We start from the raw sequence: 27,405 nt of genomic DNA on the forward strand, positions 1-27,405 counted from the left end.
ATCATTAAACATTTTACAGTTTTTTTTTTTTTTTTTTCATTTGACCACCACCAAATCTGTTATGTATTAATCTGAAATCTTAAGCCAAGCCCCTCTGGCAAAGGACAGACAGTAGTCAGCTCTGTGGTTGGATACCCAGACCCTTAGCTTGTGCAACAGCCCATGGGGCTCTATCACAATTAACCAGGATGAACCGTCTTGGATTGAGCCTTTGCAATCCAAGACACTGACTCCGAGAGCTTGACTGATGACTTTATTATTGACTTCACCTATGCGGGTACTAGTGCTGATCTTTAATTGGAGGTTACTCATCCCCTGACATGTTTCATGGTTTAAACTAGATTTAAGAGCTGACACTCTGTTCTTTGGCCGCATATCTCAACCTTTGTTGTGTTTAAAAGTAGGTATGCTTGTAGTAGAACTTGAAGAAATGTGCAGTGATGATGTTTATGTCTGGTTGATTTCCATTTAAATTAAGTTATCCTTGTGCAGTTCTTTGCTTTTCAGTTGTATTACTGACTGCTCAGGGTGAATTTTCTGATGTGTTTTTGACATGTTGTTTGTCTCTGCAGAGTCGCATCCGTCGAATGTGGAATGACACAGTCAGAAAGCAGTCAGAGTCCTCTTTTATGACCGGTGACATCAACAGCTCTGCATCACTCAACAGAGGTACTTGGTCCCACAGTAAATACTTACTTAAATGACTCTTCAATTCACCGGCCCTCACTGTTGACTTTATGGCAAATGAAAGATACAGCTTTTCAGAAAAGCTTAACTATTTTCTTGAATAGTAGTTACAGTTGCTTTCCACTTAATGGGACATAAAGACTTTAAATCTCAAAATCCTTTTTTAAAATTTTTAACAAGCAACGCTTTCAACTACAAACCTCAAGTCAAGGTAAATTAGTCACATCACAATTGTTTGTTGCAGATACTTCACATGAATTAAAATACCAAGTGAAAAGCATATTTTTTACTCAGCTGTTAATTATCACCAAATATTGAATACGAAATTAAATGCATCAGAACTGCAGTTAATAGCAGTGTGACTATTAAAACGGCTGGCTGTGTTTGTCAACAGTTTTGCCTGGATGAAAGAGAACATGATTATGAATACAAGGCAGAGATTGGAAGGATGAAATCCGTCTTTGGTGTCATACTGCTCCAGAAAATTGTTTATCACATCTTTTATTTTGAAGCATCAACAAATCATTTCAATCATTTCTAGTCATTGAAAGGAGTCCCAAAAAGGGGTTTCATTGGATTTAGTTTCGTCCAATCCTTGTCTAACCACACAAATACACACACAAAAAAGTAATAAATAATAACAGTAAGTCATTACTTTCAAAGCAGTGACAGACTGAAGCAAGGCTGACAGGGTGTAGGTTGAAGCCTTAGCTTATTTCACCTACTCATTTTTAGTTGTGTTGTTGTTTTCTACTGTTTCCTTAGTATTCATACAATTAAAATGATTTTTTTTTTAATATCGTTTAAGTGTATTACACATTTTGTTCCACATATTACCTCCTTAGACTGTTTAACATCTTTAGCACTATTTGCACCAGACTAGTATTACCTGAAGACCTCTGGTCAATTTTATGCTGCCGAGGCATTATGTTTTCATGTTGTCTGTCGGTTCGTCCATTCCTCCATGCGTCAGTCAGTCCTATTCAGGTAAACACGATATCCCAAGAATGCCTTGAGAAAATTTTAAATTTGGCACAAACATCTACTCTGACTCACTGATAAACTGATGAGATTTTTGTGGTCATGAAGCAAAAGTCAAGGTCACTGTGACTTTGTCTGTATCATTCTTGTGAATGTGATATTTCAAAAACACCTTGAGGGAATTTCGTTAAAATCTGGCACAAACATTCACTCAGCAATAAAGTGATTAGAATTTGGTGGTCAAAGGTCAAGTACCATTATTAATAATAATTAGTATAACTATTAGTAATAGTAATAGTAATAGTATAAGTATTAGTATTTGTATTGTTAAGTTAAGTTAAGTTATATAGCACCTTTCATACAAGAAATGCAGCACAAAGTGTTTTACAATTAGGACATTGTAAGCACAGAGTGCTTCACATGAAAACTGACAAAATGAACATAAAACAGGCCAGCAAGGAAATACAGTATAAAAGGACATTTTACAAATATAAAAAATGTTATTATAAATAGTTAAATCTAAACAGTATAAAAAATGCAAGTAAGAATAATCTAATCATACTGTTTATGGAAATTCTAATTTGGGGGCATCTGATAAGGCTGATAAAATTACGTCTTTATTTCTTTCACCCTGTCAAGCGATGCAACTTTGTGCCATCCAACTGCAAAAGCCCTGCAAGTGAAACCAGGCTCACTCTCAAGAAAAGTGCTGAATAACAACCTAAAAAAATCAATTCAGTGGAATTCCCTCACAGGAACACGTTAATAAAAAGTATTTTACCATAATGCATTTGACAGCGGCGCAGTGAATAGAGTTAACTTCGGAGTCTCTCAGGTTATACAGAAAATAGATACCAGACTACATCTGACATCAAGTGGCAAATACCGCCCTGGCTGGCATCCATCCCTAACACTCTCCCCGCTCATCGCATCTCTTGATGGAGGGCTCCAGTTCCACACTGCTTGCTCTCTAAATTCGCTCTGGGCGCCTGCTTGCGTAGACACTAATGCATAGTTACAATGATGGATTAATGTTCGACACAGGGAGGAAGTGTCAAGATCTCAATAATTAGGCACTCAGCTTAGCACCATCAACAGACACAGCTTTTATCCATTGTGGAGAGGCTGTATTGGGGCGGGAGGTAGAGGCTGTAGGTCGGGAGTTGAATTAAGCCTACAAGGATGTTCCATAAAAGCAAAAGGCGGAGCTAGAAATTGTTAACACAGTTTCATACCCCTGGCTTTTTACCAGGCTGGATCTGATAGAGACTCAGAAGAGCTCAAGAGTGTGCTGGAAAGTGTGTTCCAAATTAACAAGTATCATAAGGAACAGATGCGAGGAGAGTCGCACTTATCCACGGCTGCTCCCATGTTGTTATTAAGGAATTATGTGTTGAGGAGCGAATATTTCTAGCTGATTCGTCCTTTTGATTCTCAACGCCCCGGCTTCTCCCCCCGTCACACCTGAAAGCGAGCTTGCAGCTGACACTCTTGCTGCGCTCCTCTCAAGAGCGGAGTCATGCAATCATCTCAATACAGTTGCATGTTCAATTTCTTCCAGCATTTGGGATTATTGCACCACACAATCAGTGCTGTTTTGGAGATTGTCCAATTTACCAAACACAGACACAATAAGTGGGGGATCTGTCATCGGAGAATTCTAAAGGGGGCTTGTGTTTGTGGGATGCACTGTAATTAGGGCAAGCAGAAACAGCAACAGCAAATTAGGGTTTTTTTTTTTGAAAATCTGAATAATATTCTGATTTATTTGAAAATTTCTATGATGTCTAATTAATACTAAACTCTAAATTTGATTAATGCTAAAAGATGAGAAAATATTTCTGGAATTAAAACACCCTCAAAAGTATGAGATTAACTTTTTGAAAAGATGGGAACAGTCAGGAGGTAATATGAAAATCATTCTCCATTAGTTTGACAGATTCAGAGCATTAGAAAAGAACAGCACAGTCAGCCAGAGGATCTAATTGCTGTGTACTCGTACCTCAGATAAAAGTTGTTTACCCCCTCTGACAGTGCATACTGGAAGCACACGCATGTAATCGCCTTCACAAGTCTTGAATTTGCTGCTTTACAAATAATAGCATCATATCATGTTGACAGGGTGGGGGGGGATAAAATCTTGTAAACAGGAAATGAATGCGAGTCCCAAATATTTTTCAGCATTCTTGATATTCTGCATAATGTATTCAAACACTTGAAAATAAATTATTTTTATCAGCAGCAAAGAAAAACAAACATCAGGGAATCTACACCATTCATGTTCAAGATTGCAGCCCTCAAATCTGCAGCTAATCACAGGGCTCAGGCTGTGAAGGTTGCTTTGGTGTGGTGCGATGTAGTTTGGAAACTGATGAGTCATTCTTCAGGCAAGATCCTGGCAGCAAAGTATCTGAGGCGAAGCATCGTATAAATAGAAAATGAGCCTGTGTTCTGTTGGATGCAGGGTTGGAGCAAAGTAATGACCGTCTTGACCAAAGAGAGGACATGTCACTATGTGCAGAAGTTATTTCAGCACTTGAGAAAATCAGAGAAAATGTGAGCTTTGCTCTTTGGAGGGAAAGGAAATATTAGACCACTTAAGTTCATAAGATTGGCAAAACCACAAGCAATAATAATAGAGCAGCGTTTGACTGTTGAGCAGACCTCACCCCCTCTCTCTTTCTGTTCCTACATCAGTCAAGCTTTCTGTTCAAGCACTGTACATATGCAGCTCACTATGATAATAATTCTTGAAATTTGTTTTAAAATTGTTTCTATGGATCTTTGATTCCAGTACGAGTTAGAAAAGTCAAGAAATGGCATTACATGCTGTTTGGCCATTATAAAAATAGGCCTCAGAGCCTGCTACATTTCCTGGGTGCCTGATTTTATTAGCTGTAGCTGGTTAGTTAATCTAAGTTAATCTAAGTTAAACTAAGCTTAACCAGTTAATTAAAAAGGATGAAAATAAAAAATTAAAAAAACAATAACTGTAAGGGGTAGTTCAGGTCATAGTAGTAGATCAGAGCAGATTAACACAGTTTAATTCTGTCTTTATGTTCTTGGTCATTCGAGCGTTGAAAAAAGATACTATTAGATAAATTTATTGCATCGGGATAAATGTTAAGTTGGGAAATTTAAAGCTTAACAGGCCTGCCATACTTACCATTATGCAATTGCTGGTCAGAGAAGGTGATTAGCAAACAGTCAATTCAAAGAATTTGGAGGATTTTGTTTTCTCTTTTTTTTACTTTAGCCTCAATTTAGGAATCCATCGGCTATTGGTATGATGAAAATAAGCCTCTGGGGGCACCTGCCAAGATTTTGGGAGTGTGGGACTATGTATAAGTCATTTCAACTAATGTCTATAAACGCATATTTGCATAAATGAAGATACATTTTTAAAAAGCTGATAGCTACAATAGCCGTTGGGTTTCAAAATTGCATTTGACCAGTGCGTTCCACCTCTCTCAATCAATCATGCTGAATCAGTCTACTGTGACTACAGACAGACTACAAACCAGAACGCCTCCATTACCCACTGCCTAGAGATTTTGTATACATATTAATCGAGATGACTTCAGTCTCAAAGTTGAAAAAGTATCCTGAGTTCTTAATGTATTCTGTGCTGTTTGAGTCCAGAAATGTAACAGTACGTGTGTTGTGTTGACCATGTCGGTGCTTCTTTGTAATTTATGTCTGTTAACACCAGTATGCTGCCTGAATGTGGAGCACAAAAACAGGCTTAACACTAATGGCCAGCATTAACAATACAATTAACACACTCTCCATCGGTCCCATTAGTCATGTCAGTTCAGCTCAGCTCTGCCACTTTCATGTAGCGAAACCCCTCACATTAATGATCATGTGATCATTTGGATGTTAATGGCTGTCATTGCTCAGCTGCATCTGCCCAACTGATATGTATGTTCTCTCTCTTTCTCTCTGTCTATATCTCAATTTATCTACCCACCTACCTTTTTCTGTCTCTACGCTCTTGTTCTCTTTTTTTTCTGTCTCACTCTGTCTCTTTCTGGCTGCACCAGGGGCTATGGCTAACCATCTTATACCTAATGCACTCCTACGTCCTCATGGCACTAACAATCCCTATAATACATTGCTTGGGGAATCGGCAGTCTATAACAACCCTCTGGGCATGTACAACACACAAGGTGTGCTAGCTTCTTTTCATTCTTTAACATTGTGGCTAGGGCAGTGTTTTTTTTCTCCTGTGTGGTCCTGAAGAAACTGTGAGGTTGCACATCTTTGTTCCTGCCCAGGAACAGAAAGCAACTCTATGATTGGAGAGTTAAAAGTAATGGACTTGCACTAAGCTGAAATGCCAGTGTTCACCCTTGAGGGTTTTTACAGGGCTTTGATTAAAAAAAACAACAACAAAAAAAACACTGCTCTAGATGTTGTGTGTTAGCATTGAACAAACTAAAGCTGTATTGCAAAAACCCCACAGGTTTGTCCTGCTGTGGGGTTTTTCTTTGGGGGTGTATCTTGGCTTCTGTAAGGCCATGTGTAACCTGCCTCAGCTCTAACTGCTAATGGTAAAAGACTGGGAGATACAGATATTTATTTCATCAGTGCATTAATCACCTTGTGGACCAGTAGTCAGAAGTTTAGGTCGCTACAGGAGAAAGGGTGTATTAGCAAAATGCAATGAGTGACCGAGTAAGGAACCTCACACACATCAAAGGTACGTTTTTAAGTGTGTTGTATTGTATTAAATGAGAAATGCAGTTGTAGAAAAAATAAATGACATAAAAACAATTTTAGCTTTCAGCTCTTCAGACATGAAGTATCAACCACAGTCCTCAATAAATCAGTCTTTTTTTCCTTAAATAAATCACAGTCCCTGTGTAAATTCCAGTTCTCTGTTTTTTTGGGATGGCTCGCCACAACTACTGAGGTCCCGTTCTACCTTTACAGACACAGGAAGAATCCCCAGTAGAAGAAGATGTCTTGCAGATCAACACAGGAATCCATACAAGGGAACGGAAAGAAAAAGACCCGGCCTATAAAGGCCAAAAACAGGGTTACTGTGTTATTCCCATAAACAAAATATACTTTTAAATTTAAATAAATACATATAAACACACAATTTTGTGCATATACTTTGTAACACAGCTTCTTAATAATTACTTTAACCACTTTTTACTGTAAACTCAATGAACTGAATACATTTCTCAGTATTAACATGAAGCAAAACAGCTGAACATCTCTTTCCCTCTTTTATCTTTTTTTTCCTACTGCCACTCACTTAAAAAAACACAGAATGAGGGGCAAATGTAATCAAAACACTGTAATATAAAACATTTTTTAACCACCACATTCATGGAAATAATGCCTCATTGATCCATATTAACATTAGCAGAAGCAACACATTTCACTCGATTTATCAGACTAACTTCAGTAAAAGTTACTCACCAGAGGCTCACAGTTCATGTACACACACACTCCAGGCACAGGGCACAATACACGGCTCTCATCAGTCCAGGATCCCGCTTTTTAAGAGACAGGGACATGGGAGTTCAGTAACGATGTAACCTCTACAATTTTAGCAATGGACGTGGCTAACGACTGGAGTTAGCGCCGAATGCTAATCAACACAACTCACGCTTCTCCTCCGCTTCTGTTGTGAGAACACACGGTCCGCTCATCTACCCACGGCAACAAGGGAAGGCTCCACTCTCTGCTCTGACAATAAAAGTAACTTAAACTTAAATATCTGGCCCTCTCAGACAAAAAATCGGCATAGTCCGCAACAGGAAGTTAGCACACACCGCTACCTCGGAGGCGATCCGACAGAGAGAGAGAAAAAAAGCACCCAGGCAACACGTCGCCTCTGGTGGCGTCTGATTGATTACACTATCACGCGAACTCCTCATGTCACCCAGATCTTTTACACACTTCAGAAAGGCACATTCACCACACTTAAAATGAAATAAAATACTCTTTTAAAACAGATACATGAACTTGTGTGTATTGATCTTTTTAATCTATTTATTAACATATTTATGATTTTTAACCATAAATCCTATTTATTCATTTTATGCAAGACTGTAACTTATCTGTCACAGGAAAAAAAAATATGAATTTATTAATTTATTGGTTTAATTAATCAACTGGTGAACTGGACTGTTAATAAGGCCTGGTAACCTGGGTTACACCCTCCCTCCTAAAGGTGTGTATGTCCCATTACACCCTTATGACTAAGTGGCCTTGGGGATCTTTGAGGAGTATCTGCATAGCCATGGTTCTGGAGGGCATCGGCAAAGGCAAGGTTGAGGCCTTGGAAGAGTGACTGGACTATAGACAGCAAAGGGATTTCCCAATTGACCATACTGCAGTCGTTCAGGCTGTTCTCTGTGCCTCTGGGAACGTCTGGGAACACTGTCACTCTCACTCTCTCCCATAATGACTGGAGGTTCTTCTCCCAGAGCATCCCAACTGCTGTTCCTTCATTGGTTCTGTCCACTGAAAGCGTCCTCACAAGGTTTGTGGACAAAGCATCCTTCATCCTTGCTGCTGTCACTGAATGACAGGTCTGAGAAAACAGGAAGACTTTCATCCATGATGTTTTGGTTCTGGGGCAGACTCCGACATGCTCAGCTGGACAGGTAAGGTTTCATCCTCTTCCCTTGAAACATCAGGGGGGGTGTCCTGGGATTTCCCAAACAGAGCTCTCCTCACTTTGGGGTCATCAATTTCTCTGCGCTCTGAGATGACCTCAGCTTTCGGATCCACAACTGCTGAGCTTCCTTTCCATCCAGAACCGTTTGATCTGTTAGAGCTTGGCTCATTTGCATCCCCGGGAGCCGGAGGTTCCTCTGATTTAGATGAAATGACCTCCACGGGTATCCACTGCGGTTCCTCCTTCAGGTGCACATCCCTTCCCTCTGTCCTGTTTCTCCATGCTCAGTGTCTCTCTTTTTCCTACCATGTCGACAGGAGCAGGAAGTCTACCAACTGAAGTCTGGATTGGTTGTTTTGTCTCTCCAAGGTGTCTCTCCCTTGCAGGTGTCGTCTCTGGCCGGGTCAAAGTCGTGTCTCGATGAAGTCAGTGTCAGTGTCTCTCAGGTAAGTAGTAATGGTAGTCAATGTCTTCTGACTCTGAATTGTCATCTCCCACCTCAGACTCCGCTGTGACTTCCATTCTTGACTGTCTCCTTGTTCTGGGTCTGCTGATGGCCTGCGGAGGTTGCTCAGGGCTCAGCAACAGGTAAGAATCCACACGGCAGCAGAAGGTCACGGTGTAAGGTCTTGAGCGGTCCTTCCTTCCCTCTGGCTTGACAGCAGTATACACAGGTAGGTCGCCAGCACGCTTGACCACCTGCGTGCGCGTCTGGTTCCCATTTGTCGACCAACTTGTGTTTCCCTCTTATCCTAACGCCCTGACAAGGACCACGATCTCCTGTCTCCAGAGTGGACTCAACGACTCTCCTGTCAAACCGTTTGCTTGCGCTCAGCTGTCTTTGAGGCGTTCTCATGGCCTTCAGTAGCTTTCCCCTAGGCGTGCCCTTTAAATCCATGCACATACTGGGAATGTGACTTGGGTTCACAGCTGGAGGGTAGACCGAATGCCAAATCAACTGGAAAGCCGTGGTTGTCTGCCAAACATTAGTTACGTGGGGGCTGAATCCGGTCACGTCCATTCAGCGTGCAGTTATCTGCTGGCGTGCACCAGAGGCTTGACAAATTCTTTCCAATGGATTTGTCCTTGTTTTCTAGAGTGCCCAACATCTGGAGGAGGGTCCTATTGAATCGCTCCACTGGATTCCCTCTGGGGTGATAAGGGAGTAGTCTGACCTTCTGGATGCCAGCGATGGAGCACAGTTCTTTTATGGTGAGATTCGAAATCTGGACCCTGGTCACTCAGAAGCTTTTCTGGAAACCCATAATGCACCAGGAAGTTTTCCCACAAGCACTTAGCCACTGTCGGGCTTTTTGGTTCCGTGTTGGTATCGCTACTGCATATTTAGTGAAATGGTCCGTCAGCACCAATATATCCTTTGTGTTGCTCGGTCAGGCTCCACCGACAGGAAGTCCATGCAGACCAGCTCAAGGGCCTGCTGGCCTTGATATTACACAGAGGGGCTGCCCTTCGGCTGGAGTCTTCCGGCGCACGCATGCTAATTCACACCTTGATCTTCTGCTCTACACAGGCGGACATTCTAGGCCAAATAGAAGCGTGACCTCACGAGGTCGAGGGTCCGCTCTATGCCTAGATGACCCTAGATCATCATGGCCTTTCAGTGCTGTGGCTCTGAGTTCAGTTGGTAGAACCAGCTGGTCGTGAGCTCGATCCATGTTCTTGCCGTGCTCTGTATAACACTCCACCTTTCAGCTCTAGACGCTTCCATTCTCTGAGCCACAAAACAAGATCTGGAAATCGTGTCTCAGGGCAGGTGAGGCATGTCTCCAGACTCCTTGTGCTCAATGACCACTCTGAGATCAGGATCGTGCTGCTTTGCTCCCATCTCCTCTTCAGTCCAATGACCAATGACAGGGAGTCATGGTTATCCTCCTGCTGGAAACCACTGGGCAGAGCATCGGAATGGACGGGCGAGGACTCAACAAGTGTGACTGGTGGACATGTGGTTTTGTGAGACCACTCAACATCATGCTTCTCACATATGGCTTTCACCGCATCTGGAAGAACAACATTTGGAGTCTCCTGCTCCTCCAGGTAATGTAGAGTGAACTGTTTAATCCTCTCACGCTCTTTCCTCGACACAGCATCATCCTGGAGCTCTCCATGTGGTCGACGAGAAAGTCCGTCTGCATCCTGATTCTGATTCCCTGCTCTATACTGGAGCTTGAAGTTGTATGTCGATAGAGCTGACAACCACCTGTAGCCGTGGCGTCCAACTTCAGCGAAGTCAGGATGTAAGTTAAGGGGTTACTGTCAGTAACAACAGTGAAGTCGGTACCATACAAGTAATCACTAAACTTAGCTGTGACCGCCCACTTTAGTGCAAGGAACTCCAATTTATGAGCAGGGTATTTCGCCTCACTTTTCAGCCCTCTGCTCGCGAAAGCTATAGCCCTCATCTGTCCGTCTTGCTCTTGGTATAAGCGCCGCACCAAGCCCTGTCGTGCTAACGTCAGTGTGAAGGAGGTACGGAGGCTGGGGTTCGTGAAATCCAAGACAGGTGCGGTGGTGAGCTTGTCAATGATCTCTTCGAGCAGCTCTCTGACATTCTGAGTCCACCTCTTCCCAAAGGACTCTTTTGGATGGAAGTACAGGTGAGTTTTCCCTTTTCCTTGACTGTGTTTCCTGAGAGGTGGGTACCCGGCTGTGAGGTCATTTAGGGGTTTGATGATCTTTGAGTAGTTCCTCACAAACCGTCGGTAGTACCCCGAGAAACCCAGGAAGGAGCGCAGCTGTTTGAGGTTCTCTGGTACTGGCCAGGTCTTTAACGCCTCAATCTTCTGTGGGTCTGTCTCGACTCCATGCTCGGACACAATATGGCCAAGGTACTTAACGAGGTTTGGAAAAACTTACATTTTCAGATGACAACTTCAACCCGTACCTCTTTAAGTCGGTTGAGGACCTGCAGTAATCTTGACTCATGTTGCTCCAGGGTATCAGAGAAGACTATGACATAAATCGTCGATGAAAACCAAGCGCTTCCTTGCGGTTGAGATCGCCCACACATCTCTCCATCAATCGCTGAAAAGTACTTGGCGCGTTGGTAGCCCCCTGGGGCATTCTATTGAATTCCCAAAAGCCCAGTGGGCACCTAACGCATGATCTTCTGTTTATCAGCCTCTTCCATTTCGACTTAGTAATAGCCCGATTTTAAATCAAGGACTGAGAACCATTTCGAGGCCAGTCAAAAGAGAGAACACTTCCTCCAAGTTTGGCAGGCGTATGCATCTCTTATGGTCTGGGAGTTGAGTTTCCGGAGTCGATGCACAACCTCACAGAACCATCTTTCTTCCGCGACAACAATGGGAGATGCAAAGGGGGACTCAGACTCGCGTATGACACCAGAATCTAGCAGCTCTTGAAGATGTTTCTTGACTGCATCAACATCATGTGGATGGATAGGTCTGGGTCGGTGTTTGAAAGGGGTGTTGTCACTCAAGTTGATGTGATGCTTTACCTTGCTGGTATGACCAAAGTCCATGTCGTGCTGAGAGAAGACTTCAGGCATGCTATTGAGCAGCCTGGTGATTTACTCTTTCCACTCTAGTGGTGGGGGACTCCCCAAAATCGAACTCCATCCTCTTGGTTTCAGGAGTGGTTGAGATCGGCTGGGGCTCCTTCCCCATCACCTGTCGAACAGCATGAATCTCAGCCAACCACGGTCCTTGGAGGATGGTGATGTCGTGTTGGGTCTCATTCCTCAGCAGGATTGACATTGAGCAAGGGGCGCTTGACAGGTAAGGTGCACAGGGAGCTAGCCACCAGCAGTCCGCCATGGGAAGAGGCGACACAGAGCTGCCTCCACAACAACCCACTTATCCTTGTGAGCACCACTCATGTGAACCTGCCCTTCCACAGTGATGATTGCTGCCGCTGGCACTTCCTGGCGGGTGTTGTTTCCTGCTTTGATCAGCCCCAGAGCTCCAGTACTTGCCTGCTTTTTCCGTTACTTCAAGGATTTTCAAAACCACTCTGTAGCCAGGAAAAGATGACTGAGGGCAACAATCGTGCTCTTCAACATAGCTGGAGTAAAGGACATCTAATGAGTTGGTGCCAATGATTTGAGGCACACTGCTCACATCAGGAACAACCAACACCAATGTAGGGACTTCAGTCTCCTTGCCCAAAACTCCTCTGGAAACATCAGGTTGAGTTCCCACGTACCCAAGGTGGCACAGCCCCTCCATTGGCTCCCCACTTGCAGCTCTACATCCAAAAGATCATCCAAGGATTTCAAGGAATGATGGGAGAGGTGGGTCTGGAAAAATGACAATGGGATGGTGGTCACCTGAGACCCCGTATCTAGCAGGCAGTTAGCTTGGCCCTTCAATGATGACTTGAGCAGTGCACTTTGTTCCAACCAGCCTGGGCGGTAGTATGGTGGAGGAGGTGTTAGCATTACCACACTTGCTAGCCACCGCTTTGTCTTTCTAGGCGCTTGGTTGATCTTTCAGTCCCTGTTTGCCCTGCAACAGGGGCTTCTAATAGGTTAACTGCTGGATGCCAGCACTGCCATTTTTGCTGATCCCATTGTCTTTGTCTCTCTTTCAGCAGCTGTCTCTTTCCTCGACCAGAAGAGGAGTTGGGCTCACTCTCACAGTTGACTGGCCAGGTGGCGTCTTCACCGCAGCGGAAACAATACCATGGGCCGGGGCCTACTGTTTGCTGTCGACCCTGAACTGGACTGTGTGCTCAATCTCTTGTTAGGTGACTGGTGTCGAGCTGTGATGGAGGAGTCTCTTGAGAATGCAAGGCGATAGTATCTGTTGGCTCTGGACTTGGGCTGGAGTTACCTGTGCTTGGAGAGAGCAAGCTGATGTTTCAATGCTTTAATCTCTGTTGCTTCTTGGTGCTCACTTTTAGTTCCATGAGCTGACTTTCTTCATATCAGCTACTTGTGCTTGAGCGTCAGCAACCTGTCTTTTCAATGTGCTGATTTCAGTCGTGTCAGGACAGTTAACTTTGGCTACGATGGAGTTGTAGTCTGTATGGCAGCGACCTGCGCTTGTATCTCGTTAAGCTGTTTCTGTAAGACTTCAGCATCAGTTGCGTCTCTCTCAGGTGTGGCACAACTGCATGCTGCTAACTGCTGTGCTGCAGCTCTGAACTTTGGGACAACAGGACTTGGTTTGTGTAGCCCAAGGTGTCTTTTCATGCGATCATATTTACCTGCCTGTTTGTCTTCTTCTGTCCTGACGAGGAGCACTAGTTAAGGAGGGCGGTGCAATTGTTTTCCGCTCCAGCTGGAGATCAGCGATCAATCCATCATTCCAGCAGCCTCGACAGAACTGCTTCAGGAGGTAGCGTTCGTTGGCTCGCTCTGCGATGCCACCACGTCTGACTGCAGCACTCAGAGCAACTTGCAAGCCGGTTCAGATAGTCAGATGGCTTCTCATCATTGTTCTGCAGTGTCCCCCATAAACTTGGCCAACAGCTCATCTCCGTCCTCCACAGAGCCATAGGCTGAATCAAGCAGCTGAAGGTACATTGATGGCAAGGCTTGAGGGCTGACATGCTTGATGGCGTCCAGTAGCTGGGCAATAGACTGTCTAAGATCTTGCGGGTTCTGTGCAGGTCAGACATGGAAGGATCTGTTAGAACAAGTCAACATTGGCTCTCCAGGTATCGTAAATCAAGTTCACTGTTTGGACGGGGAGACTTGCCAGAGAGAAGGGTCTGGCGGAATGAAGAGTGCATGGGAGACATAGCTTCATTAGTCACGCATGACATGTTCAACCACGACCCGTTGTACAGCAGGAGATTAACATCATTCATGGTAAGTAGTGAGCGATGTGACTGTAGCACTGTCATCATTACTACTGGCTTTGATAGACAGAGCTGGACGTTGGCGTTCATGTTAGCAGTCATGCTTGGTGATGGAGCGGCTGTCAACACAACAGGCTGCGACTGACCATTCACACTGGTAGGTAAGGGACGTTACCTGTGGGCTCTGAGCAGCGGCCTCGAGCCTTTGCAAAGCTGGTGTTGATGCTGCTTTGGACATCACCTCTCAAACCACACTGACCACGCCTGGGTGAAGGAGGCGGTGGGAACACAGTTGGCAGGCTCTGACTACCTCCAGGTGAGACAGAGCCAAGAAGGAGAGGGCTGCTGCATGACCTGTGATGACACTGTAATATCTTGCCCAGTTGCATCAGAGGTGTTTATTTGAGAGTCTTCGACTGGTGCAGTGTCAGCAGGGAGATTCACGCCCTTTCCTGCACTTATCTTCATCAGTTCTGCTTGGAGTACACTTTCAAATGACTTTTCCACACTTGTTGCAATGGCTTGCAGTTCCTCAAGATACCCCTTGGTGGCGCTGCTGCTAGCAGTGCTAGTGTAAACACTATCTAAGGAGCGCACTTTAAAGGTGACATTTGCATCTGCTGAGCTGAGATAGTTTTTTGGCAGTAGGGGTCTAAATGTTTTGCATTGCAGAGCTATTTGCAAATTCCACAATGGAGCAGAGATGATATTCTGATTCTGGATCATCAATAACTAGCACTCTGTTAATAGGGCCGTAGCGTTTTAAGTGGCTCTCAAGCTCCTCATCAACTACAGTTTGAGTTAACCCATAAACAATAACTGGAATTCTGAACATTTATCTTTTCATCTTCCACTATATCCATTTTACTGTATTTCTTTACTTTTAATCGTGTCACTCAATAATACTCCACTTTCTCCTGGCTGGCTCGCCAAGTTTCTGTAACCTGCCTCAGCTCTAACTGCTAATGGTAAAAGACTGGGAGATACAGATATTTATTTCATCAGTGCATTAATCACCTTGTGGACCAGTAGTCAGAAGTTTAGGTCGCTACAGGAGAAAGGGTGTATTAGCAAAATGCAATGAGTGACCGAGTATGAACCTCACACACACATCAAAGGTACGTTTTTAAGTGTGTTGTATTGTATTAAATAGAGAAATGCAGTTGAAAAAAATAAATGACATAAAAACAATTTTAGCTTTCAGCTCTTCAGACATGAAGTATCAACCAGTCTCAATAAATCAGTCTTTTCCTTAAATAAATCACAGTCCTGTGTAAATTCCAGTTCTCTGTTTTTTGGGATGGCTGCCATACAACTACTGAGGTCCCGTTCTACCTTTACAGACACAGGAAGAATCCCCAGTAGAAGAAGATGTCTTGCAGATCAACACAGGAATCCATACAAGGGAACGGAAAGAAAAAGACCCGGCCTATAAAGGCCAAAAACAGGGTTACTGTGTTATTCCCATAAACAAAATATACTTTTAAATTTAAATAAATACATATAAACACACAATTTTGTGCATATACTTTGTAACACAGCTTCTTAATAATTACTTTAACCACTTTTTACTGTAAACTCAATGAACTGAATACATTTCTCAGTATTAACATGAAGCAAAACAGCTGAACATCTCTTTCCCTCTTTTATCTTTTTTTTCCTACTGCCACTCACTTAAAAAAAACACAGAATGAGGGCAAATGTAAACAAAACACTGTAATATAAAACATTTTTTAACCACCACATTCATGGAAATAATGCCTCATTGATCCATATTAACATTAGCAGAAGCAACACATTTCACTCGATTTATCAGACTAACTTCAGTAAAAGTTACTCACCAGAGGCTCACAGTTCATATACACACACACACTCCAGGCACAGGGCACAATACACGGCTCTCATCAGTCCAGGATCCCGCTTTTTAAGAGACAGGGACATGGGAGTTCAGTAACGTGTAACCTCTACAATTTTAGCAATGGACGTGGCTAACGACTGGAGTTAGCGCCGAATGCTAATCAACACAACTCACGTTCTCCTCCGCTTCTGTTGTGAAACACACGGTCGCTCATCTACCCACGGCAGCAAGGAAGGCTCCACTCTCTGCTCTGACAATAAAAGTAACTTAAACTTAAAATATCTGGCCCTCTCAGACAAAAATCGGCATAGTCCGCAACAGGAAGTTAGCACACACCGCTACCTCGGAGACGATCCGACAGAGAGAGAGAAAAAAACGGAAACGCCCAGGCATCGCACGCCTGGTGGCGTCTGATTGGTTACACTATCACGCGAACTCCTCATGTCACCCGAATCTTTTACACTTCCAGAAAGGCACATTCACCACACTTAAAATGAAATAAAATACTCTTTTAAAAACAGATACATGAACTTGTGTGTATTGATCTTTTTAATCTATTTATTAACATATTTATGATTTTTAACCATAAATCCTATTTATTCATTTTATGCAAGACTGTAACTTATCTGTCACAGGAAAAAAATATGAATTTATTAATTTATTGGTTTAATTAATCAACTGGTGAACTGGACTGTTAATAAGGCCTGGTAACCTGGGTTACACATGCGATTCGGTTACACACACGGCTGTTTGGCTAATAAAGACATTGTGAAAATGATCAAGAATGAGTGGCTGTAGGGAGCCGGATACATCCCCAGTCATTTATTTTAAATGTGCTGTAATGTTGTTGGTGAAGCTTGTGTGCCATGTCCTCTGTCTCTGTTTTTAGTTTTAGCATTTCTTTCTTTTTATGCTGCTGTTGGATTGTCCAACATTGTTGTTTGTGATCTATTTAAATTCAAAATACAAAACATTTATAATATTATGTTGAAATAATTCCCCTTAATAAGGCATAAATAGTTTCATTTTCTGCCTCCTTAAAATGCAAAATTGCCCCATTATGTGAAACATTTAACCTGTTCAGAAACCAATTATGTTCAAAACAGTGCTCTATTCTAAATGCACTCACAAATTGTTTTTTTGATTAAGATGCTTTATGTTTTTTTTCTGTCCTTTCTGATAGACAAAGAAAGTTAACACAGGAACCATCTAATAGTATAAATGATAATAAATGTTCTGAACAGACCATTAAAACATGAGTTTATTCAAAGCACACACACAAACACACACACACACATTAACACACACACATATATATATATATCCTATGAACATAATCAGCATAAGTTGTTTTGTTTTGTTAGAAAATGAAATCAAAACATTATTTTCCCATTTAAACTGTATTTTCTTCATTTTCTGGTGACACTCAGATTTGAAAGAAACCTGACTAAATCTTTAAATCTTTCACGTTTTTTTTTTTTACATGTAAAAGTAAAATAACATCTAATATTCACTTTAAAACTGTTTAGACACAAATTATGTATTTTAACAATATCATTTATAGACTGAAACACGCCATGCTCTTCCTTCTTCCCTCACGGTCATCCAAACTTTTTAAAAACAGAGGCGTGGCTCCACTGCAGTCAACATTAGATGATGGGGAACACTTTGAATGCCTTACAGAATCCCACAAATTAGTCTGTGCATTTGGGAGGAGTAAGATGACTGTTACCTAGTCTAGACATCCTAGAAAAGTTATTTCCATTGGAATGGAGGGTGGATCTGAACGGGTTAATTGAATTTATTGCCATATATTTTTAAAAAAGGAAATTAAATCAACATAGATTTATCTACGCTTTATTTAGCTTTTTTTAGAAAGGGATTGGTTTTTCACTTTTTTGGTTTTTGACTATAATACCAATATAAATTTTAGATCTGAGAGTTAGAGACTATCTATGATCAGCCAACAAGAAATCCACTTTAGTCTGGGCTATTGAAATGTGATTTTTCTACATGCAGACCTATTATTATTTTATTCCAACTCTTCAGCAGTCAATATGAGATCACTGCAACTTCGTGGGTCTGTAAAACTGAGAAACTCGTGTGAAAAAACGAAATAAAAAAGCTCAGAGAGCTTTGATCAGGGCATAATTTATGTGTGTAATACAAGTACTGCATATGAGCTTGTGACAGAGGGCTATAATTCACTTACATTGCCATAGATGTACAAGAAATATCTGGAAGGATGAAAATGCTAATGCATCAAAAGATTTACTGCTGCATTCGATGCTCAAGTACTGCTGCCATGTTTTACCCCAAGGATCCTGCCAAAAAAAACAAAATAAGTTACAGCAAAACGTCTTCTATATTTGTTAATAGATATGTTGTGGTTCTTTGCATGGTGACATAAAACAGTTGCATTCCAGAAACATTTTTCTTGATGCGTCATCAGCATATTGTATGTGCACATTTCTCTTCTGTCACTCTTATGCTTATTGTGTTTTCTTTTTCTTCTTTCCTTCCCCTCATGCTGTCCCTAAAAGAGCCCTACAGAGAGACAAGTATGGGAGTCAAACTAAACATTGCTTATCAAATGTAATTGACTTTGGCTTTACTTTCTTTTCACTCGATGCTGACAAAGGGGTAATGAAAACAGAATGTCATTCCCTTTGGAAGTAATAACGTTCTTTTTATGACAAAGGCTCTCACCATTTCAAATAGACCTGTTCAAATCAGTTTCAATCACATCTTGAATTGCGCTGCTTACTGTAGTTGGCACTGCTTGATGTAAAAAAGACTTCAGGCATTTGCTGCGTCTTCCAGGCAAATATCCATTGGCACGTTTTACTCTGAATAATCCAATTATAGTCAACATTCAGACTCACCTAAACATTTCATAAGGCACGTCGATATAAATTGATCTGCATTCTCTTCAGTGGATATCGAACATCCGTGCCTTTGTTCATGCACTTTATTTCTACTATTCACTTTGATCAAGCCAATACACTTTTTGAAGGTCTCCGAAATGAGTCTTGTCAAATTTTCAAGAGGTCAAACTTGCGGGCTTGACACTCTTAACAAGCTGGATGGCCTTGTCTGATGCAGTTTGAATTATCGTCAAAAAATGTTGCTTTGATGCTGATGGCACAGACTTGGTCAAACTGATGAAAAATGAAATCTACATGTTCATGCAACAGAGAGAACAGAAAGTCTCCTTCCTTCCAGTGTGGGTTGAAGTGCTTTAACTAATTCATGTCTGGAGAAAATGCTAGTTATGTTCACACGGACAAAGCAGACATGAATAAATTACTTTCCCCCCCAGTATTACAGTGTTATATTGCAATGCTCATATGGGACAATATGGCTGGAGTCCAAATTTACAGCTGTTGCTCTGGTTCACTTTAAGTGTTAAATGCATGACTATGATTTTTGTCTGCTTGAATGTGGTGCATTAGTGTTTTGTGCTGTGCTTTGTGTTGTCACGTGTCGTACATATATCAATGTTTTCATCACTGCCATAGAACAATCTATAATGCAAAGTGAAATTGGGTGTTAGAAAATGATATATTTGTGACAAGGTAAGTGTGTATGATGTTCATATTTTCAGTTTATAGGTGCCTTTGTAGATATTGTGCTTAAAGGGAAAGTTCAGATTTTTTCAAGTGGGGCTTTATGGTATATATATCCATAGTGTATCACATGAAGTAGATCAGTCGGTACACCCCCAGTTTGGAGAAGCAGGCTGGAGTCCGACACAGAAGTTGAGCAATGTACTGCTGTGGATGGGGTCAACAAGACAATAAATTTTAGCCACTCAAAAAAAAGTCCCACCCAAAAAAATACATATCACTTTAAGTGTATGCCATATTTAGAATATTTTCACTGCTTTCCCTTAATGTCAGACGGCGATTTTCAGCGGAACACTGAAGCCAATATATCATGCACATTTCTTACTCTTCTTCTGGTGTTCTGGCTTTCCCTTCATGTATGGCAGTCAGATGTAATGATTTTAAGTAGAGTTTGAGTCTGATAAGTTTGAAATATGCAGGCCAAATGGGACAAAAACTTTTATTATTATTATTATTGAGGTCTTTGTAAAGTCATGGACAAGTTTTGAAGTTCTATCCATGAAAATGTGTGGGAACCCTGACTTCTTTTTAGGTGGCTAAAATACAAATTGTTATTGACTTCTTCATAGCAGAACATTGCTTAGCTTCTGTTTCAAAATCCAGCCTGCTTCCCCAAACTCAGGGCGTGCTGACTGAAATCTACTGTATAAAATATTCTGACAATGGATAAGTACCCCCTAGCACCCCACTTAAAAAAAACCTGAACTGTCCCTATAATGTTTTGCCTAATCCAAATACTGTAGGGTCTTCATTTCTACAAAGTGCACTTTACAGAATTGTGGATGATAAGGTGCTGAGGGTGATGGAGGTTCAGGACATATTTTCAGAATAAAGGTGCTACAGTATTTGATGGATGTAATTTGTGTTTGTAAAACTGTTCTGACATTTAGCTGTGGCAATTACATCCCATCAGATTTCACCCTTCTCATTCGCCCGCTCTACCCCCCAACCCAACCCATGTTTGTCATTCCAGAGGGAATCCTGAACAATGCCCGGGATACAAGTGTCATGGATACTCTACCACTGAATGGTAACCATGGCAACAGCTACAGCATTGCGAGCGCCGAGTACATGAGTGACTGCGTCCAGATCATTGATCGGGGTTATAACCACAAGGAGACCACCCTGGAAAAGAAGATCCTGAAAGAGCTCACCTCCAATTACATCCCCTCCTACCTCAACAATTCCCACGAGCGCTCGACCGAGCAGAACCGGAACCTTATGAATAAGCTGGTCAATAATGTCAGCAACGGCGGCAAGGATAGTGGCTACGGGATGGGCTTGGGAGTGGGGATGGGCATGAATGTGGCGCTGGGCCTGGACGACCACTCCACCTTTGGTCCTCACCATGACGAAGGCCTGGGCCTAGAGTTAATCCGCGAGGAGTCTCATGCCCCGCTGTTGCCTCAAAGACCGCCCCCGACACTGCAGGCGGTGGACAACCTTAACAATCACCTCCACCAGTCAGCGCCGCCACCCCTTCCGCTGCCCCACCACCCTTTCTCATCCGCCACCACTTCCTCCTCATCTCGGAGGAGGATCCCCCAGGAGAACAGCGAAAGTTTCTTTCCTTTACTCACTAACGAGCACACCGATGATGAAGGCTCGTCACCCAGCCACAACCACCAGAGAGACTCCCTCTATACCAGCATGCCCATGCTGCCCGGCCTGCCCGACGTGTCTGGAGAGTCTGCCGATGGCTCCAAGGACAGCGGGGACGCCAAGAGCCCAGAGGCCAGCTCGGACGACGTTTACTACAAGAGCATGCCCAACCTGGGCTCACGTAACCACCTCCATCAGCTGCACTCCTACTACCATCTAGGACGGGGCAGCAGCGACGGCTTCATCGTGCCGCCAAACAAAGAGGATCTATCTCCAGAAGAGGCCCAGCCGGAGCCCTCACACCTGGTCACCAGCCTATAGGCCCAACACCCTCCCTCTTCTCCAGTGTCACTCCGATTACCGTAGTCCTCTTACCCGTGTCCCCTCGTTCCATCAGTCGTTGGCAGTGGTAGCCTTTCTTTTTATTCTGTATCCCGAAGACTGAGGCAGAGCAAATGACTGTACTCTCGCTGTTACTGACCACAAACAGGATAATGATTGCTAGATATGGGGGCTAATATGTGACTATATTTGTTAAACATTGCAGGAATCTGTTGATGTTGTGTTCCCCCCGCCCCTCCGACCCTGTGTGGTTTGGCGTGTTTTGTCTCAGTGTGAAAAGAGACAATTACTCACACAGGATTTTTAGGTCTCAGAGATATAGTCTGACAGTCAAACTGAACTGTGTAGCCCCAAACTATACAAGTCTAAACTATAGACTTCACCAGAATAAATGGGAAATTTAAAAAAAGGACTATTTTATTATACTTCTGTATCTATATTGACTTTTTGAAAGATTTTCTTCCTCTTTGGTGAGTTGCAGCACATTTTGTTTGCTGAAGTGTCCCTTCAATGAAAAAAAAAGACAAAAAAAAAACAACAAACACAAACACATTTTGAACAATTACCGAGAAGGAATTATTGATTGTATGCTTTCAAGCATAGCTGTTCTTTTTTTCTTTCATTTTACTGTAATAACAGTTGTTAAAAGAGGGAGAAAAAAAACTAATAAGAGAATTATGAGATATTTCTATGTAATTGTACAGATAACTAGCATTGCACACAATAGTATGCTTTTTTTGTTCCAAGCAAACCCTTTGTCTCTGTAAATGTAGTGGTTAGGAGCAATTTTGTTCTGTTGTGCTGGCCTTTCTGGGTTTCTGGTACCAGTCTTTTTTTGTTTTCCTCTTTTATCACTTTCCAACAAATGACCATCTAAATAGATGCAAAATAACACAAAAAATATCACGACAAAACACTTACCGTGCAAGCATTTTTGTGCTTCATATTCATCTTTGTTTCACGGTCTATTTTCTGTTTCAGTTTGATTTCTCTTTCCTTTTTTTTTTTTTTTTTTACTGTGTAGATAGCAGAGCTCTGATTCGCAGACCATCGAGGAGACAAAAAAAGTCCAAGTTAATCATGAGGTGTCCCTCAGAAAGGTTCAAAGTGCATTCTGCATCTCTATTGGCATTCAGAAAACGCTTGTGCTTCTCAGAAAGAGAACAAATTGAACAATGATGAGCACTAGGCACTTGTGTAAAAAAAGGAAGATGGTTGTTTTACTTATTAAAGAAAGAGCTTATGGAGTGAGAAAAACTGGAAGTGTTTTTGTTTTTCTTCCTCGAGGAGAAAATATATTTATTTATTTGTTTAAATAAACAGTAATAAAAGTGGAGGGTGGAAGTACGTTTAGTGGCACAGATAAGTTTTTATTATTGGCTATGATTATGGCTTCTTATTTATTCCTTTTTGTAATGGTTTCCAAGTTGAATGACCTCATAACTAATATTTGTTGTAACAGTGAAACTTGTTTGCCAACAAATAAATTACTGATTAAGATTTATCACCTAGCTATGACAGAAGCTCTGGTGTTTTGTCTGGGTCTTGGAACTCTTTTTATATGGATAACAGTGAAGGACCTCCAAATGATAGAACAATCAGTTCATTTTTTTTTAAAATTATCAGTTAATATCCCTCATTAGCCCTCTGTCCATTTTAGTGCCAAATGAATTTTTGGCCTGGCAACAGTGGATGTGCTCTGTATGCTCTGGTCTGCTTTACAATAGAAGCAGTGATTTCATAAGCTGTAATAAATATTTCAATATCATTGCTGGTGTAACCAATTAATTCTTTTCAGATACTGTATGTTTTAAATTTGTTCGATATGAGCAGGAGCCGTGAAAGTCACCCGCACCATCGTGGCAGAGGATATGAAGAGGCGTAAGTATGTTCTAACCCATAAAGTAACTTGTCTCTCACAGTATTTAACTGTTTCATGCCATAGAAACTGAAACACAGAATGGTCATGCTCACAATGTTATCGGCATCAGTAACAATATGTTACATTTGTGCATTTATTATGTAGCAGATTGCATGTATGTTGAGCCTTGTTTACATTTGAATTTTTCAGTTTTGTGTTGCGGCAGAGCTGTGGTTAACAACTGTGGTCAAGTTTAGGCACAAAAAACAGGGTTAAAAAACAATGTTTTTGCTCAAAATTCCCAGTTTGGTTGCTACAAACATGACTGAAAATGTCCCAAATTCTTGTTAAAAAATACCTACTTTTGTAGCTGCCAAAATGGCGGAGAATGTCCCAAAGTCTTGGTTGGTCGCTAGAAACAAGGATGGTTATATCCCAAACTATGTCTTAAATAATACCCACATTTGTTGCTACAAACACAGCGGGAAATATACCAAACTGAAGTCAAAATGTACCCTCTTTCTTCCCTATAAACACAGCTAGAAATGTTTCGACCCTGTCGTTAAAAAATACCTAGATTGGTTGCTACAGACAGGAGTGGAAATGTCCCAAACTTTCAATAAAAATTCTGCAGATTTGTCACTACAAACAAGGCAGGAAATGTCCCAAACTCTCTATAAATCATACCAGCTTTCTTGCAACAAACACAGCTGGAAATGTCTCGTCCCCTTTTAAAAACACCCATTTTTGCTGGCCTCGAACAGCAGTCTTCCGCTGTTTGCCGCGCGGCAGCCATCATGTTAGTTAGTGCTATGTGCTGATTGGGTACCGGTTTAAAATAAGTTCTTGCATTCGACATTACATTGTAAAAATTAAATGAACAAATTAAATGATGAACGGGATGAACATTTTTTAAGCACGATATTTCAGCAACACACAGATAAGGGGCTGAATTTAAAATGTGAATTAATCCATACATTTAATTCATGGTCCTAATGATTTGGGTTATACGGTATAATATTTAAATATCATTACAGCTATAAATTGAGATTACAAAATCCATGACATGCTGTATTCTGTAGTTGCCTTCCCAGTGGAGTAATAAATTCATTGCAACACTGTGTAATGACCAATAACAGGCTTTCTGCACCTCTTTCGCACCATGCTTGCCTATTGTAACTCACTATATTGTGCTGTAACATGCTGCAGGAAGAAAGGGAGAATTCAGCCCATTTTCACAGAGCTGGTACTGTGATTGATGGCTGAGTCATTGTGAGAAATTGCCAGAGATGTTTGGCTCCTCTTATTGCAGCCTGGATCTTGCGTCAAGAGATGGAGGGGAGGGGAGATGAGCTCCAGTGCTTTCTCTGGCCCATATGCTCGAGCGTGGATCTTCACTTAGAGATATGACTTTGGTGGACAGAGAGAGCTCTGGGCCGTCATCACCGCATCATTTTGAATGGCATTTGCAGACCAGGGCGAGTTCATGAAATGTGCTGAAGATGTGACTCTGTCCCCCTATCCACTTTATTAAAGAGTTGTTATGCAAGCTCATAAGCCACCCTGGGTCCCCTACGCTACCCACGAACATGCTTGCGCGGCACAAAATGCCATGGTGAATAAGCAGCGCTGCAGCTTGTTTCCCATTGGCTTTGCAGGCTTGTAATGCCACACAGATGTTTACTGGCACATAAAAAGACACAGATTGCAGTCGATGTATGATATTTTCAAGTCAAGCAGTATCCTTAATTCATGCTGTTTGCTCATGTGAGAATATTTTCTGACTTGCTCAAGTGTGTATTGATTTTTACTGGCGGGCCATCAGACTTAAGACTGAAAACCTTAATTACTAAAGGTTTTCTGCTTGCTCCCTAACCACAAAGTAAGTGTTCACATAAGCTCAGCACTCTAAAAGTAGAGCCCTCCTGAAGAAATAATCAATATACAGTATTTGAGCTATTTTCTGGAACTTGTCTCACTCATTAAATGTTGCGGTAGAGATTAAATTTTACCCTTTGAAACCTAAGCAAATTGGCTTGATAATTATAGTAATAATAAAAAATAAATGACAAAAAAGAATTAAAAAAACAACAGAGAAATAACCTTCAAAAATTTGTTAAAAAATTCACAATAATTATGTAACAACTTTAAATGTGTAATTATGATAATTATAAATACACTGTTCCCTATTTTTTTTTTTTTTTAATTTTACCTTGTAGACATTTTCCCTAGCTTTTTAAAAATAGTGTTCTAAATCTACTAATTTCTTATCATTTGTGGAACATTTCTTACCAAGTTGTTCGTTGGCCTTTTCCCCATGTTTCTGAAAAAAATCACACCAATTTTCTCAGAGTTCAAAGGTTAAAAAAAACTTGTGAAAAGCTTCTGAAAGCAGCACAAGAAAAATGATGTCACTCTAGTTGTCAAAAGGTTAATATTAGCTGTATTTATTTTGTGTTTTAAAATTTAAGACTTAAAAAAAATTGTCAAACATGACTTTATTTACACTTCTCAAACCTTTTTTAACAGACAATGGAGCATATGCTGATGATGATAGAAGAAACAACACATCCGAGCCCCTGTGGAAGCTTTTCTCTGGCAAGCTGTTTCATTCGACAGTCCATGTGAGTGGAGATATCCTTGTTGCTGACAGTTAAGGGCGATCGGCCTGCACCCCTCCTCCAGCACTTTACCAATCTCATATCCTACAATCTCCTAATCCATGAGCAGTGGTGGAATTTAACAAAGTAAATTTACACAAGTACTGTACAAAAGTACATATTAGAAGTACTTGTGTTTTCTTTATTTCCATGCCATTTTATACTGCTCCACTACATAACAGAGAGAAATACTGTACTTTTCCCTGCACCACACAAACGTTAATATAAGCACAACTGCAACGAGAAGTCATTTGACAGAAAATAAATTGCCAAGTATTTTGTTTGATTTTTCTAATTTTTTTTTTTGTTTGTTTTTAAATAATTTTAAGTTTTATCAAGATTTTTTAAATATAATTGTAGGTTTTTCTGCATATATTATAAAATGATTTTGAAAAAATAGATTATTTTTGGTGGGTTTTTCAAAATTTTTAAAAAATAAATTTGAGTGTTTTTTTTTTTTAGGTTATCAGGAGTTCTGTTTCTTTTTTTTTTCAGATTTTTCTGCATTGGGTCCTTTTTTGCATTGGGTATGGTATTAGAAGTTTTACTTAAGTTAAGGATCTGCATACTTCTTCCACCGCTGTACATGACTGATTTATATGATTTTATCTTTAATTTAACTATATATGAAAGCCATCAGTTGTACTTTATTTTGTAAAAATCAGTGTAATCTGTTTACAGTGGCACTGAAAATGACACTGTTTTATGTCTGTTTCAGGGACCTTCGTCTGACACCACTGAATTAAGAATATGTTATCTTCTGTAAGTTATCACTAGCTTACGCTTTCCTGTCTTCTGTGATGACTGTATATCCAATTACACAGGAGAGATCTGTTTTAGCACAGGAGAGAAAGTGGAGTAGAGACACTGTGGATGTGCTGATAAGGACAAGTGTCCATTTGCAAGCTGTCTGGCGGAGGAGATGTTATTGGAAAGCCGTCGTCTGCCATCCGCGTCCACACGTGTCTGTGAGCAGCTGTGGATATGTGCGTTCACATATGGTGTGTGTCTCAGGACGTGAATCTGCATGTATGGATATGTGAGTGAATGGGAACAAGCAACTGGAGAAACACTTGCATGCCAAGTGAACAACAAACAGTGGATAGCTCAGATGCGATACACAAAAATGGCACATTTTTTCATATCTCGCCCCCTAGTGAAAAAATCAATGGCTGAATGCCTGGCCGAATTCCAAATGAAAGGTGAATCAATGTCATCTCCAGCTTTGTGTATTGGGACATCTTGACCGCCTTAGCACATAAAAGAAAATACCTCTCCTGCTTTTTTAGTCAAGATAACATTGATTTAAGATGGAGGGGGGGGTTGTCAGTGTTTGCCACTTTTAGGCCCAAAGT

At 41.3% G+C, this 27,405-nt stretch overlaps 1 protein-coding gene across 10 annotated transcripts in view; it reads left to right on the forward strand.

Annotated features, from left to right (window-relative positions):
• LOC121961921 (adhesion G protein-coupled receptor L3-like) overlaps positions 1-23,297 on the forward strand; it is a 273,036-nt gene extending 249,739 nt beyond the window's left edge. For 5 of the 10 annotated variants that reach the window (XM_088073194.1, XM_088073198.1, XM_088073197.1 and 2 more), the window contains 4 exons: positions 573-669; positions 5,715-5,840; positions 18,500-18,517; positions 20,559-23,297. In XM_088073194.1, coding sequence (XP_087929320.1) covers positions 573-669; positions 5,715-5,840; positions 18,500-18,517; positions 20,559-21,508 — 1,191 coding nt within the window. In that variant the 3' untranslated portion in view covers positions 21,509-23,297. Of the gene's footprint in view, positions 1-572; positions 670-5,714; positions 5,841-18,499; positions 18,552-20,558 lie in introns of all 10 variants that reach the window. The other 5 variants (XM_088073195.1, XM_088073199.1, XM_088073201.1 and 2 more) reach the window with 3 other exon arrangements.
• The last annotated feature ends 4,108 nt before the right edge of the window (positions 23,298-27,405 follow it).

The sequence above is a fragment of the Plectropomus leopardus genome, chromosome 23 (genome assembly GCF_026936395.1).
Source record: "Plectropomus leopardus strain MGB_pleo_1.0 chromosome 23, ASM2693639v1, whole genome shotgun sequence".
Classification (NCBI taxonomy): Eukaryota; Metazoa; Chordata; class Actinopteri; order Perciformes; family Serranidae; genus Plectropomus; species Plectropomus leopardus.